This window comes from Physeter macrocephalus, chromosome 2 (assembly GCF_002837175.3).
Source record: "Physeter macrocephalus isolate SW-GA chromosome 2, ASM283717v5, whole genome shotgun sequence".
Classification (NCBI taxonomy): Eukaryota; Metazoa; Chordata; class Mammalia; order Artiodactyla; family Physeteridae; genus Physeter; species Physeter macrocephalus.
This window is the reverse complement of record NC_041215.1, coordinates 80390872-80403447: the sequence shown is the minus strand read 5'-3', so window position 1 is coordinate 80403447 and position 12576 is coordinate 80390872. Positions and strand designations below refer to the sequence as shown.

The 12576-nt window shown below is 39.4% G+C and overlaps 1 protein-coding gene across 1 annotated transcript in view; it reads left to right on the top strand.

The window, feature by feature from the left end:
• Positions 1 to 12576, top strand: part of ATF2 (activating transcription factor 2) — an 84437-nt gene that overhangs the window by 12870 nt on the left and 58991 nt on the right. The window contains 2 exon segments of the mRNA XM_055088683.1: positions 3398 to 3498; positions 10731 to 10805. Of these exon segments, the coding sequence (XP_054944658.1) occupies positions 10774 to 10805 (32 nt within the window). The 5' untranslated portion in view covers positions 3398 to 3498; positions 10731 to 10773.

Below are 12576 nucleotides of genomic sequence, written 5' to 3'. Positions count from 1 at the left end.
CGCCGTTTGATATTACGTGGGGCTGGGAGGTCTCTTGTGGACCAGTGTCCTGAAGTTGGTTCTCCCACCTCAGAGACACAGCCCTGATGCCTGGCTGGAGCGCCAAGATCCTTTAATCCACATGGCTCAGAATAAAAGGAAGAAAAAATAGAAAGGAAACAGAGAAAGGAAGGAAGGTAAAAAGGAAGGAAGGGAGGGAGGAAGGAAGGGAGGGAGGAAGGAAGGGAGGAAGAAAGGGAGAAAGTAAGGAAGAAATAAAGGAAGAAAGAAAGAAAAGATAAAGTAGGATAAAATAAAGTTATTAAAATAAAAAATAATTATTAAGAAGAAAAATTTTAAAAAGTAAAAAAAAAAAAACAAACTAAAAAGAGTGGGGCTTTGGAGCTAGAGGGCTGGATTTGAATCCTGGCTTCCCACTTCAGCTCTGTGATGTTGGGCAAGACATTCACATCTCTGTGCCTCAGGGTAATAGTAATACTTCCCCGCAGGGGACCTGAGAAGATTAAATGTATTGTTCTAGGTGAAGCACTTAGCACAGTGCCTAGCACCGTATTAAGCACTAATTAAGGCTACCTATTATTTTTCCCCGCTAGACTAGGTTTATTAGACACATTCAAGAAGTAATACATTTTACAGGCTTGCTTAAGGGTACCTTGTATATAACAGCTGAATACATGTGAGATGCTATAATTACTCCACTGGACAGTTAAATCCACATTTTGCTGCTTTGTCACTTTTTAAGTCTTGACCTATTTGACTTTTCATATTTTTACAGCTTCCTATTTCTACTGGATTGTAAATAGGCTGAAGGCAAAGTAGAGACCTCCCCCTCTCCTCTTTGTTCGCACAGCTCCCGGGGTTCAGCTTTGGACTTGGCCCCGCCTCTGCGCGTAGGTCGCTCGAGGGCGTCTGTTCTTCGCTCAGACAGGACCTGGTTAAAGGAGCAGCTGATTCCGGGGCTCTGGCTCACTCAGGCCAGGGGGGTGGGGGGCACGGATCCGGGGCGAGCCTGCAGAGGCCGGCGTGCATTCTCCCGGAGAAGTTGTCCCTGGATCCTGGGATCCCGGCAGTGGCGGGTTGCACAGGCTCCTGGGAGGGGAGGTGTGGAGAGTGACCTGTGCTCGCACACAGGCTTCTTGGTGGCGGCAGCAGCAGCCCTAGCGTCTCATGCCCGTCTCTGGGGTCCGCGCTGATAGCCGCGGCTCGCGCCCGTCTCTGGAGCTCCTTTACGCGGCACGCTTAAACCCCTCTCCTCTCGCACCAGGAAACAAAGAGGCAAGAAAAAGTCTCTTGTCTCTTCGGCAGCTCCACGCCGGTTTCTGGAGCTCCTTTAAGCGGTGCGGTTAAACCCCTCTCCTCGTGCACCAGGAAACAACGAGGCAAGAAAAAGTCTCTTGTCTCTTCGGCAGCTCCGCGCCCGTCTCTGGAGCTCCTTTAAGCGGTGCGCTTAAACCCCTCTCCTCTCGCACCAGGAAGCAAAGAGGGAAGAAAAGGTCTCTTGCCTCTTCGGCAGTTCCAGACTTCTCCCGGACTCCCTCCCGGCTAGGGCTAGCCGTGGTGCACTAACCCCTTCAGGCTGTGTTCACGCAGCCAACCCCGGTCCTCTGCCCGAAGCCCGAGCCTCAGCTCCCAGCCCCCGCCCGTCCCGGCGGGTGAGCAGACAAGCCTCTCGGGCTGGTGAGTGCTGGTCGGCACCGATCCTCTGCAGGAATCTCTCCGCTTTGCCCTCTGCACCCACCCGCAGTCTCTGCCCGTGAAGGGGCTTCTAGTGTGTGGAATCCTTTTCTCCTTCACAGCTCCCTCCCACTGGTGCAGGTCCCGTGCCTATTCTTTTGTCTCTGTTTATTCGTTTTTCTTTTGCCCTACCCAGGTACGTGGGGAGTTTCTTGCCTTTTGGAAGGTCTGAGGTCTTCTGCCAGCGTTCAGTGGGTGTTGTGTAGGAGCAGTTCCACGTGTAGATGTATTTCTGATGTATCTGTGGGGAGGAAGGTGATCTCCGCGTCTTAGTCTTCCGCCATCTTCTCTCCTCCAGAGAAGTCCTTATTAACATTGGTCTTGCTTCTTGGCCCCTGGCGGGAGTTTCTGCCTTTGAAAGCTCCCTTCAGTGGACTGATACGACATCTCTACAAGGTATCCAACCATCTTACATTTTAGAATGAGCTACATATGATGACAGAAACAACTAATTGTCCAATATTCATTCTCTTCTTTTTCCTTATTGTAGATGCTCCAGTTTTTTTTTCTAAGCATGTGGTGAAATAAAGAATGTATTTCTCAGCTTCCTTGCTAGCTATGGCCATGTGATTTAAGTTCTGGCCAGAACAGAAGTTTCCTGTAAGATTTCCGAAAAGTGTCCTTAAAGGGAGGCTATCTCTCATCTCACCATTTTCCTTCCTGCCATTGATGTGGTGGCTAGACCTTGAGCAGTTATTTTAAACTGTGAAGGGGACGCCACATGTTGAGGATGGCAGAACAACAAAACAGAAGGAGCCTGGGTTCCCAATGATCATGGTTCTGGACTGCCTGTGTTCTTGTGAGAGAAATAAACTTCTGACTCATTTAAGCCATTGTTATTTTGAGTTTTCTCACCCACAGCTGAACCTAATCCTAACTGATACAGGCATAAAAAAGTCATTTCCAAATAAGAAGCACATAAACAGTTGTGTGAGGCACACTGGCACAAGAAGAACCATTAACCTCCACTCTTAAGAATTTTGACTCTCAAGATTCAGCACTGCTGTTTTCGCGGATCAGCTGTGACTACCTCTTCCTTCTGTTACATTAAAAAGTTTTATTTTTCTCTTTTCACCAAGATTCCATTGCCATCCTTCCATCCTTGAAACTGTTACACATCTGATAGGTGGCAGTGTGCCAGGAGTTATGGGAGGCAACAAGGTAAACATCTTCCTGGAGCATTAAAGACTTTGCAGGAAACCTTAATTTTATACTAAAAAATAGTGGAATAGAAGGCAAAATACACATGCATTTTAAAATATAAAATAAACATTTACAAATTTTTGTAGTGGAGTTATTTATTTATTTATTTAAATTTATTTATTTTTGGCTGTGTTGGGTCTTCGCTGCGGTGTGTGGGCTTTCTCTGGTTGTGTTCATTGCGGTGCGTGGGCTTCTCATTGCCATAGCTTCTCTCGTTGCAGAGCATGGGCTCTAGGCGCGCGGGTTTCAGTAGTTGCGGCAGGCAGGCTCAGTAGTTGTGGCGCCCGGGCTTAGTTGCTCCACCGCATGTGGGATCTTCCTGGACCAGGGATCAAACCCGTGTCCCCTGCATTGGCTGGCAGATTCTTAACCACTGCCCCCACCAGGGAAGTTCCTGGAGTTATTTAGATTTTGCAGAGTAGTAATGAGTTTGCTCTTTTCTGCCTCTCCTTTGCCCTAGGGATACTTAGATGGAAACTTGAGAAGCACTGCTTACTTGATTAGAGTTGAGGGATTCCTGGCAGAAGAGTAAATAAAACTCATGGCCCACCAGCTAGAAAGGTAAGAAATTTTAAGCTTTTGCTGCAAAAGTGGTCTTTTATTTTGGGATTGTCTCTCAAATATTATTAAGTTCAAGAGGTGTTTCCAGACGGTAGTCCTCAGAATGCTAGTTGTCCTACCATATTGATAGTGTTTAGTTAAAAAAATTCCTAAGGTTCAGCAAATTTGGAAATATCCTTTTGGAGCTACAGTGCATATCAGCATGTAAAAGCACACTGAAGACTTTACATAAAAGTATGTAATTTTGTTTAACCCAGAGGGTCCTAAACTTGTCTCACTAGGGAGCCCTCGGTAGCAAAGAGTTCCAATATGAAAGTCCCAACTCTCCTAGGATTTTGTAAGAATAGTAACAGGAGTTAATCCTTGAGATATTTTCTATATTTCAAAAATATTTTGGACAGAAAGTCCTACCCTCTTGCATGTGCTCGATAAATATTTATTGACTGAATAAGTAAATGACACATCCGAATTTCAGGGTTGGGGGATAGTGGATGGAGGGAGATCAGAGGTGAGTGGTATTAACTAAGAAAGGAACAGATGAGTGGGAAGTAAGAGCCCTCTAGTCTGAGAGAGGGAGCTGATTAAAAGTCTGCCTAACTACAGTCAAGAGATCAAGGTATCATTAAGACTGGGGTGGGTGGCAGAGGTCAGTCCACGCAAGGGTCTACAGACAGTGTTAAAGAGGCCTTATCATAAGAACATTTTTTTCCGTAACTTGTCCTTTCCTCTCATTTTGACTGGCACTGCTTGAGTATAAACCATCATTCTCTTTCCTGAATCTAGTAGTAACGTGTACTGGTTTTCTTATGCATAGTGTTACTCTCACCAGTCCATACTCCACACTTCCATTAGAGATGTTGCAAAAATGCCCCTTTGACTATCTAATTCACCTATTTAAAATCTTTCCATTTTTTTACAGCAGGATTAAGCAAACTTTCTTTAAAGAGGCAGATAGTAAGATTTTTAGGCTTTATGGAGGTCACGTATAGTCTCTGTTGCTTCGTCTTCCTTACCCACTGACCATTTAAAAAACAGAACAACTTTCTTAGCTCAACATTTTGGTGCAGGACCATAGTTTATAACCTCAGGGTGCGGGTGGGATGGGGGAGTGAGGTTGGACTCCAAACTCCTTACTGGGGTATTAAAGGCCCTTTGAGATTTGCTTCCCTCTCTGGCCTCACCTCTCTTCCCTTCAATCATATATCCCATGCTTTAGCCATCAGAAGTTCTTAGAGATCCTTCAGTGTACTCTGCTTTACTGTGCTTCTACATGCTGTCTCCTCTGCCCAAAACATCATCTCTTATTTCTTTGAGAAGACTAAGCCCAGGCATTACTTCCTTCAGTACCCTTCGCAGACCCTCTCCTCAGGGTTGGCTAGGTACTAGTCTTAGTTAGGGGGTAGAAAATCAGATAAATTCAACCTAAAAAAAAAGCTCATACTCAGGATACAGAAGATTCTCACATGACCCAATCACAGAAAGCATAGTCAGGCATTGCAGAAACTTCTTTCCTTCATCTTGGCTACATGGTTTCTCGTCCCTGTTTTTCTGTGCCTACTCCATTCTGGCTTTCATTAATTTTTTTAAAATTAATTAATGTATTTACTTTTGGCTGCATTGGGTCTTCGTTGCTGGGTGCGGGCTTTCTCTAGTTGTGTCGAGCGGGGGCTAGCTGCTCTTTGTTGTGGTGCGCAGGCTTCTCATTGCGGTGGCTTCTCTTGTTGCGGAGCATAGGCTCTAGGTTTGCGGGCTTCAGTAGTTGTGGCTCACAGGCTCAAGAGCGCAGGCTCAGTAGTTGTGGCGCACAGGCTTAGTTGCTCCGCGGCAGTGGGATCTTCCTGGACCAGGGATTGAACCCGTGTCCCCTGCATTGGCAGGCAGATTTTTAACCACTGGGCCACCAGCAAAGTCCCTCATTAATTTCTTATCAGTATGACCATGGCAGAAAATGTCTACCAGTCCTGAGTATGATTTTGAATGTCTAGTGTATACCTCTGTTTGGCTGATTTATTATTATTTTGTTTTCTTTTTACACGTTTCCTGAAGAGGTAATCTAATTGGCTTGACTGTTCAGGTGTCTCCTCTGGTTCACCTGAAACAGTTATGTCAGGCCATGGAAATACAGGATTGCCCTTTGCTGGCAGTCTGTCTCTAAGAGGGGATTATGGGTACGGAGGAGAGATGACCAGCTCCAGTATACCCTTTATTCCCCTATGTTCCCCTAGTGCTTGTGTATATCTATTATTATATGTATATCACTGAATTAGTATTACCATTTTCAGTTATTTGTTTTCCTTACTAATCTGATTTTATCTGATTTTGAGGTCAGGGACCATCTTTCCTATTCTCAATGTAGTATCGGGTACAAAATAGTCAAATGTCTTCCAAATAAATTTCATAAAATAAATTATTTGTATTAGAAATGTTTGGGAATTCTGTACATTGTGTGTAACATTTAGTAATATCCATATGTTAGAAATCTGCTTTGAAACTTGAGTACATGCTTTAAGTGTAAGAGGTTACAGCATTTGTAGTTCTATAACTAACTAGAAGATCAGTCAAATTCACATTTTAGACTCTAGTGATTTCTGAAATTAGTCACCAGAAATTGTTTCATTTCCTTCCACCCCTATTTTCAAAGATTCATTTACTCACACTATTTTCTTTTTTTTGGTGGATGGGGGGATTAAAATACCAGCTGTAATACATTGTTAAATGAAAAAGCAAAATTCATAACAGCATTTATAGAATGCCACAATTTGTATAAAAATGTGATATACACGTATATAATATACTTGTAAATACATGGTTTATCTCTGGAAAAATACATAGTAACTGGTAAGAGTGGTTATCTTTGGAAATTGGGACTGAGGTCAGGGGTGGGAAAAAAGGAAGAAGACTTACATTATACTGTATATCCTTTTGTACTGTTTGATTTTTACCAGGGGCGTGTGTTTTTGTCCAAAAATGATTTATATGTTAAAAATTTTAAAAGAATGAAAATAGATACCAGCTTTATTGCTGATAGGTCTGGACTGGAGAACATGTTTTGGACCTAAGCCTGAAATGAACTTTTACCCCAAGTGTAAAGACAGTGGATGCCCCACCCCAGAGGGTTAGGGAGGTCTACAGATTAAATGTTTACCCAGCCATGTAGTGAAGGACTGTAGTCTTTCCCATATCTTTCTGTGAGAAATGAACTCAGGAGCCAAGAGGGCCCTAAGTTACATATCCATAATAACCCTTTTCTCAAGTTCACCAAGTTATTTCTCCTCCTATTTGGGAGACTGAATGAGTGGATAGTGGAGATGGGTAGAAATTTTCTTCCAAATATTTTTGAGAGTCACAGGTCCTTTGTTTCTTGGTCAGGAACATGGAGAGAGGCAGAGGATAGATCCTATCATTCCTTTGGACATTTCTGTCCACATTGTCAACACCCAAGACAGACAGGGCTTGGCTGTCCCCTTCGGGGGAGACCAGCAGTATCTTAAGAATGTCCTGCTCCCACTTGACTCACACTATTTTCTGTGAAGTGAATTGGTTTCCTTCTTACTTGTTTTTGATGAGATGTAAGAAAAGCAGATATATATATATATATATATATTCAACCGCTGTGCCACCACGGAAGCCCACTATCATTTATTCTGAATCTCAAATTGACTGAGATTTGGCCACTTTCTGGCTAAATCCCTAAGTCCTTCTTTACTTTCTTGCACAAGGTATTCAAGGCCCATCATGTATTATTCCTGCTTTAGCCTCGGAATCAGCCAATTCTTCAAGGATCCCAGGTTCCTTTTGGTGGAGAATAGTATTTTGACATCAAGGTCTGGAGGGCTTATTGCTATTGGGGTATCAGTGCTCCCAGGCCCTCTCAGTGACACAGCTAGGGAAGTATGTGAATATATATGCATGTATATACACATATTATCATCTGTATATTTATATTGAAAGTCGTGAGTGCACATGAATATCTTGAAATCTCATCCAGTACCAGGGTTCATTCTATGTAATTATCTTCACCTGTAGTGTGAATTTACCTTCAATATATATATGTGAATATATATGCATGTATATACACATATTATTATCTGTATATTTATATTGAAAGTCGTGAGTGCACATGAATATCTTGAAATCTCATCCAGTACCAGGGTTCATTCTATGTAATTATCTTCACCTGTAGTGTGAATTTACCTTCATCTACTATATCCTTGATAAATTCACTTATTCAGTTAATACCTGCATGTATATGTAATGAATTGCTTGTTGCCACCAGACCCCTTCCTCCTCATCAAGTAGACATCTTCCTGCTTGGGCCCTGATATCCTATCCTGGGCTGGTGCCATCCCTATTCTTTACCTCATGTGGATGTTACACAAAGATTTGTCCTCAAATATATTCACTGATGATAAAAATCCAGTAGTAAAGAATTAGTTATAAATATGTCATATCTGTATTGTGGAATACTATATAGCCATTAAAAATGACACCTAATATTTGATGATGTGGCAGAATTTAGATAATTGTGTTTTAAAGGAAGTTGTAATGCTCTTTTTACAATTAAAAATTTTTTTATTTATCTTTATGCATTAATAAGACTGAATATGTACTCTGGAATGTTAGACAGTAGTTATCTCTGAATGATAGTATTTTGGGTGACTTTTTTTTTTTTTCTGTATTTTTCTGGGAGCAAATTTAAAGTTCCTTACAACATCTTAATTCAGTAAGCATAATTTAGTTCATATTATCCAGAAATAACAATGACCTCTTTCTGAACCCCAGTTAAAACTTGAGCTTTAAAGGTTTTTTAGAATTATGTAAGATTGATCATTTATGTGGGATACCTAGTGGTGGATAGTTCTATGGCTATGTTATAACAAACAAAATTTAAAATATACCTTTAACCAAGTTTGGAGTTCTAAAATAAAATGCCTATAGCAATGAAATAGAGAAAATATGAGGAACATACATGTGTTTTTATGTGGAATTGTCTTAGAAAATGGAAAGAGGAGTCTGAGCTGGATGCTTGATTAGCTAGCATAAGCTCCTTCACTATCCTGGAAAGCTTCTTGAGGGCAGAATCTGTCTTAGCTCACCACTGCATCCCTAGCATGTAGCATAGTGCAAAGCACAAAGTAGATACTCAAATATTTGTTGGTTGAAAGACAAAAGGGGGAACTTTGGCACTAAATCATTAGGGTAGGGAAGATGAAGGAGTGTTAGAAGAAGAGTTAAGAGGGAGATTAGAGAAACCAAAGAAACTGGCTTCTTTTAAATCTTGCCTAGAACCCTCCTGTGTATTCTTCACGACAGTGATTTTCCTACCAGTATAGGTTATGGATGCTTGCCAGAGAGTGGTGTGGTATAGTAACATTTCACTATCTGCAGTCATTGTCTTCTCTGACAATTTATAGTTGAACAAAGCCTCCTTCCCATGCTTTTCTAGGAGCATATTTCCACCCTTGATGTAAAAGGGAGATAAACCTCGATTTAGAGACTTTGAGATTCAGTTAGTTAGCTTAAAATGCTATCTCTTTGTTAATCCTCCCAGAAGAACTCTCATCATTTATGTGTCAAGGTGCTTTGACTTATATTTACAGACCTCAGCTAGGTATTAGGAAATAGTATAAGGAATGGGAATTTTTATTGGTTGGCTAGGAAATAGTCTAGTTCCTAGACTGTAGGAAAGGAACTATAGAAGTTTCTTACTGCAGGTAAGGAACACCTTTTGTAGAAGAATGGGACAATAGTAGTCAGGGGGGTGTGGAAAAGATCAGAGAGGGGGATACGAAGGGTTAATTCCCTCAAAGCTTTTCTATAACTATCGGATTGGTCCCTGCACTACCTGTATATTTTTAATATTTTAACTGTTATTCTTGCCAAATTGAATTGAAATTATATTTCTGTATTCTTTCTTCTACTTGACTGAAAGTTTCTCAAAGTGGAGGGACTGTTTGTTTTGGTTTGGTTTTTTTTGGACTGTTTGTTTTTTCACCTTTGTGTCTTGGCATGAGTTTGGTGTTTAAATGTTTCTTGAATTTAACTAAGTTTAAATATTGCTTTGATTTTTCAAAGCAACATGAACTGCATTTATTAGTTTTAGAAGTTTTTTGAGTTAGATAACTTAAATAAATTTATCTGACTTTTTCATATCATACGGCTCTTTATTCATTCCTTAATATTTAATTAGTAAAGCTATTATAATCTAGGCACTGTTTCAGGTAGTTAACCCAAAGATAAGTTCCTTGTCTTCATTGAGTTCACATTCTACTGGTAATGACTGAAGCATAACTTTTATAGGTTTCCTTTGGATTGTTCTAGTGTTTTTTCCCCTCTTCTCACAGGCCACATGGTAAAGTTGAATGTGAATGATGAAATGTAACCTTACCAGATAGATACAAGTTTTGCCTGAGACCAGGACAAGAACTTGCTTCTTTCTATCTCCTATATCAGACCATCTTTGACTCTAGGACTCAGAACTGTAGCTATTTATACATTTGCCCACAGGAATTACCCAATTTTCCTGAGCAGGACATTCTTGACACCACATTTATAAGCAAAATTATGTAAAATAAAAATTTTCTCTGTGTACCATTGGCTTATTTGGATAAGCATATAGTTAACTCTGTTTGCCACTACATGGGGTTTCAGTGACTGTAATGGAGGATTAGCAGAGTTTAAAGATGAGCCACTGACCCTCACAGTTTAAACATAATTTAAGTATGTTGTACTTGTCCTTAAGCTAATGTCAAGTAAGTAAGCTATAAAGTTAGGGAAGAGGGAGCTTCTTATATAGATCAGCTATCATTACATTATGGGACAAATAGTGATGAATTAGGCTGAGAACCAGACCATCACTGACTACATTTTTTAAAAGTTAAAGCTTTCTGAATAGATATTTTGAAATACTAGATCTCGTCTTTTCATCAGACGTCAAAAGTCAGGATTTTCACTCTTTGAATTACTGCTCTTCAACGGCTAAGTTAAATGTTTCTCTTTTACCCTCTTTATGGTGGAGTTGGATATACTAATACCTATGTTTAAGGCATTTATATGGGTGTTCATATTTTAGGAGCAGTGCTCTATTATAAAGATTCTTAATAGTGAATGGGTTTTTGGATGACAGTAGTGTTACAAAGAGTGTAATTATTTGAGTGTTTTTATTGTTTTACTATGTTTCAAGAAATGTTTCAAAACTATATTTAACAGTGTGAAACCACTTCATTTTTCAGTATCCTTGCCATGAAAAAGAGGACGTGATAAGTTGTACAACTTATGAAATTCAAGTTACATGTGAATTCTGCCAGGTGTGTATGCAATATTTGGTATTTTGCTCTTTTTTCATATTTTAGATTATAAAAATTCTCATAGGTTATTTCTAGATAAATATTTCAAGTGTTTTTCATAAATAAGAAAATACCTAGTATGTAGTTTAGCTCCTACTTCTATTGTATTTTAAAATTATCAAATAGAGCATCAAAATACACTTAACTATGACAAGCATAAACATATTTTAGGGTTTTGATTTCTGCTAAAATGAGTTCCAAATAATACTAGTCCCATGAGATGTTCTGTTAAAAAGGTTCAAATAGAAAATGGATGTGGCAAAAATGCTGTATTCTAGGTGCTCTTCTGGTCATTTCTCTTGAACATATAAAGTCTGAAAAGTCCTGCCCCCAAAAAACAGTATTCTAGCATTTCCCAAATTTGGTCATAATAGTGATTGTCATCTCTGTTCCCGAAGAGAAACTTATTTCCGAAAGGTTAACAAACTAGTGTTGAAAAAGAAACGATGTTACAGAATTTTTAGTTGTCAAATATAGTTGTTATATGTAATTTCGATGAAGAAAGCAAAAACAAAAACCTACAAGTTAACGGAAGGAATAATTGGAAACTTTAAGTCTATATCAAAAAGTAGGAAAATAAACTTGACTCAAAAATGTCTTTTTGTAGTTATTTGGTTCAAATCAGGATCCAAGAAAGTCCCCATATTGTATTTTGTTTAGTATGTTTATTAGACCTCTTTTAATCTAAAACAGTTCCCCTCTGCCTCCTCTTTTCTTTAGTTCCCCATGACATTTATTTCTTGAAGAAACCAGGTCTTTGGTCCTGTAGAATTTGGCTAATTCCAGCTTGGTGATGTTGTTTGACATGTTTTTCTTTTCTTTTTTTTTTTTTTTTTTGGTTAGAAGATTCTTTTTAAATTTTATTTATTTTTTATACAGCAGGTTCTTATTAGTTATTTGTTTTATACATATTAGTGTATACATGTCAATCCCAGTCTCCCAATTCATCTCACCCCCACCCCCACTTTCCCCCCTTGGTGTCCATACGTTTGTTCTCTACATCTGTGTCTCTATTTTTACCTTGCAAACCGGTTCATCTGTACCATTTTTTCTAGATTCCACATATAATATGCGTTAATATATGATATTTGTTTTTCTCTTTCTGACTTACTTCACTCTGTATGACAGTCTGTAGGTCTGTCCACATCTCTACAAATGACCCAATTTTGTTATTTTTAATGGCTAAGTAATACTCCATTGTATATATGTACCACATCTTTTTTATCCATTTGTCTGTCAGTGGGCATTTAGGTTGCTTCCATGACCTGACTATTGTAAATAGAGCTGCAATGAACATTTTGGTACATGACTCTTTTTGAATTATGGTTTGTTTATTTAGGTCTTCTGCCCATTTTTCGATTGGGTTGTTTGTTTTTTTAATATTGAGCTGCATGAGCTGTTTATATATTTTGGAGATTAATCCTTTGTCCATTGATTCCTTTGCAAATATTTTTCCCATTCTGTGGGTTGTCTTTTCATTTCATTTATAGTTTCCCTTGCTGTGGAAAAGCTTTTAAGTTTCATTAGGTCCCATTTGTTTATTTTTGTTTTTATTTCCATTACTCTAGGAGGTGGGTCAGAACAGATCTTGCTGTGATTTATGTCAAAGAGCATTCTTCCTATGTTTTCCTCTAAAAGTTTTATAGTGTCCGGTCTTACATTTAGGTCTTGAATCTATTTTGAGTTTATTTTGGTGTATGGTGTTAGGGAGTGTTCTAATTTCATACTTTTA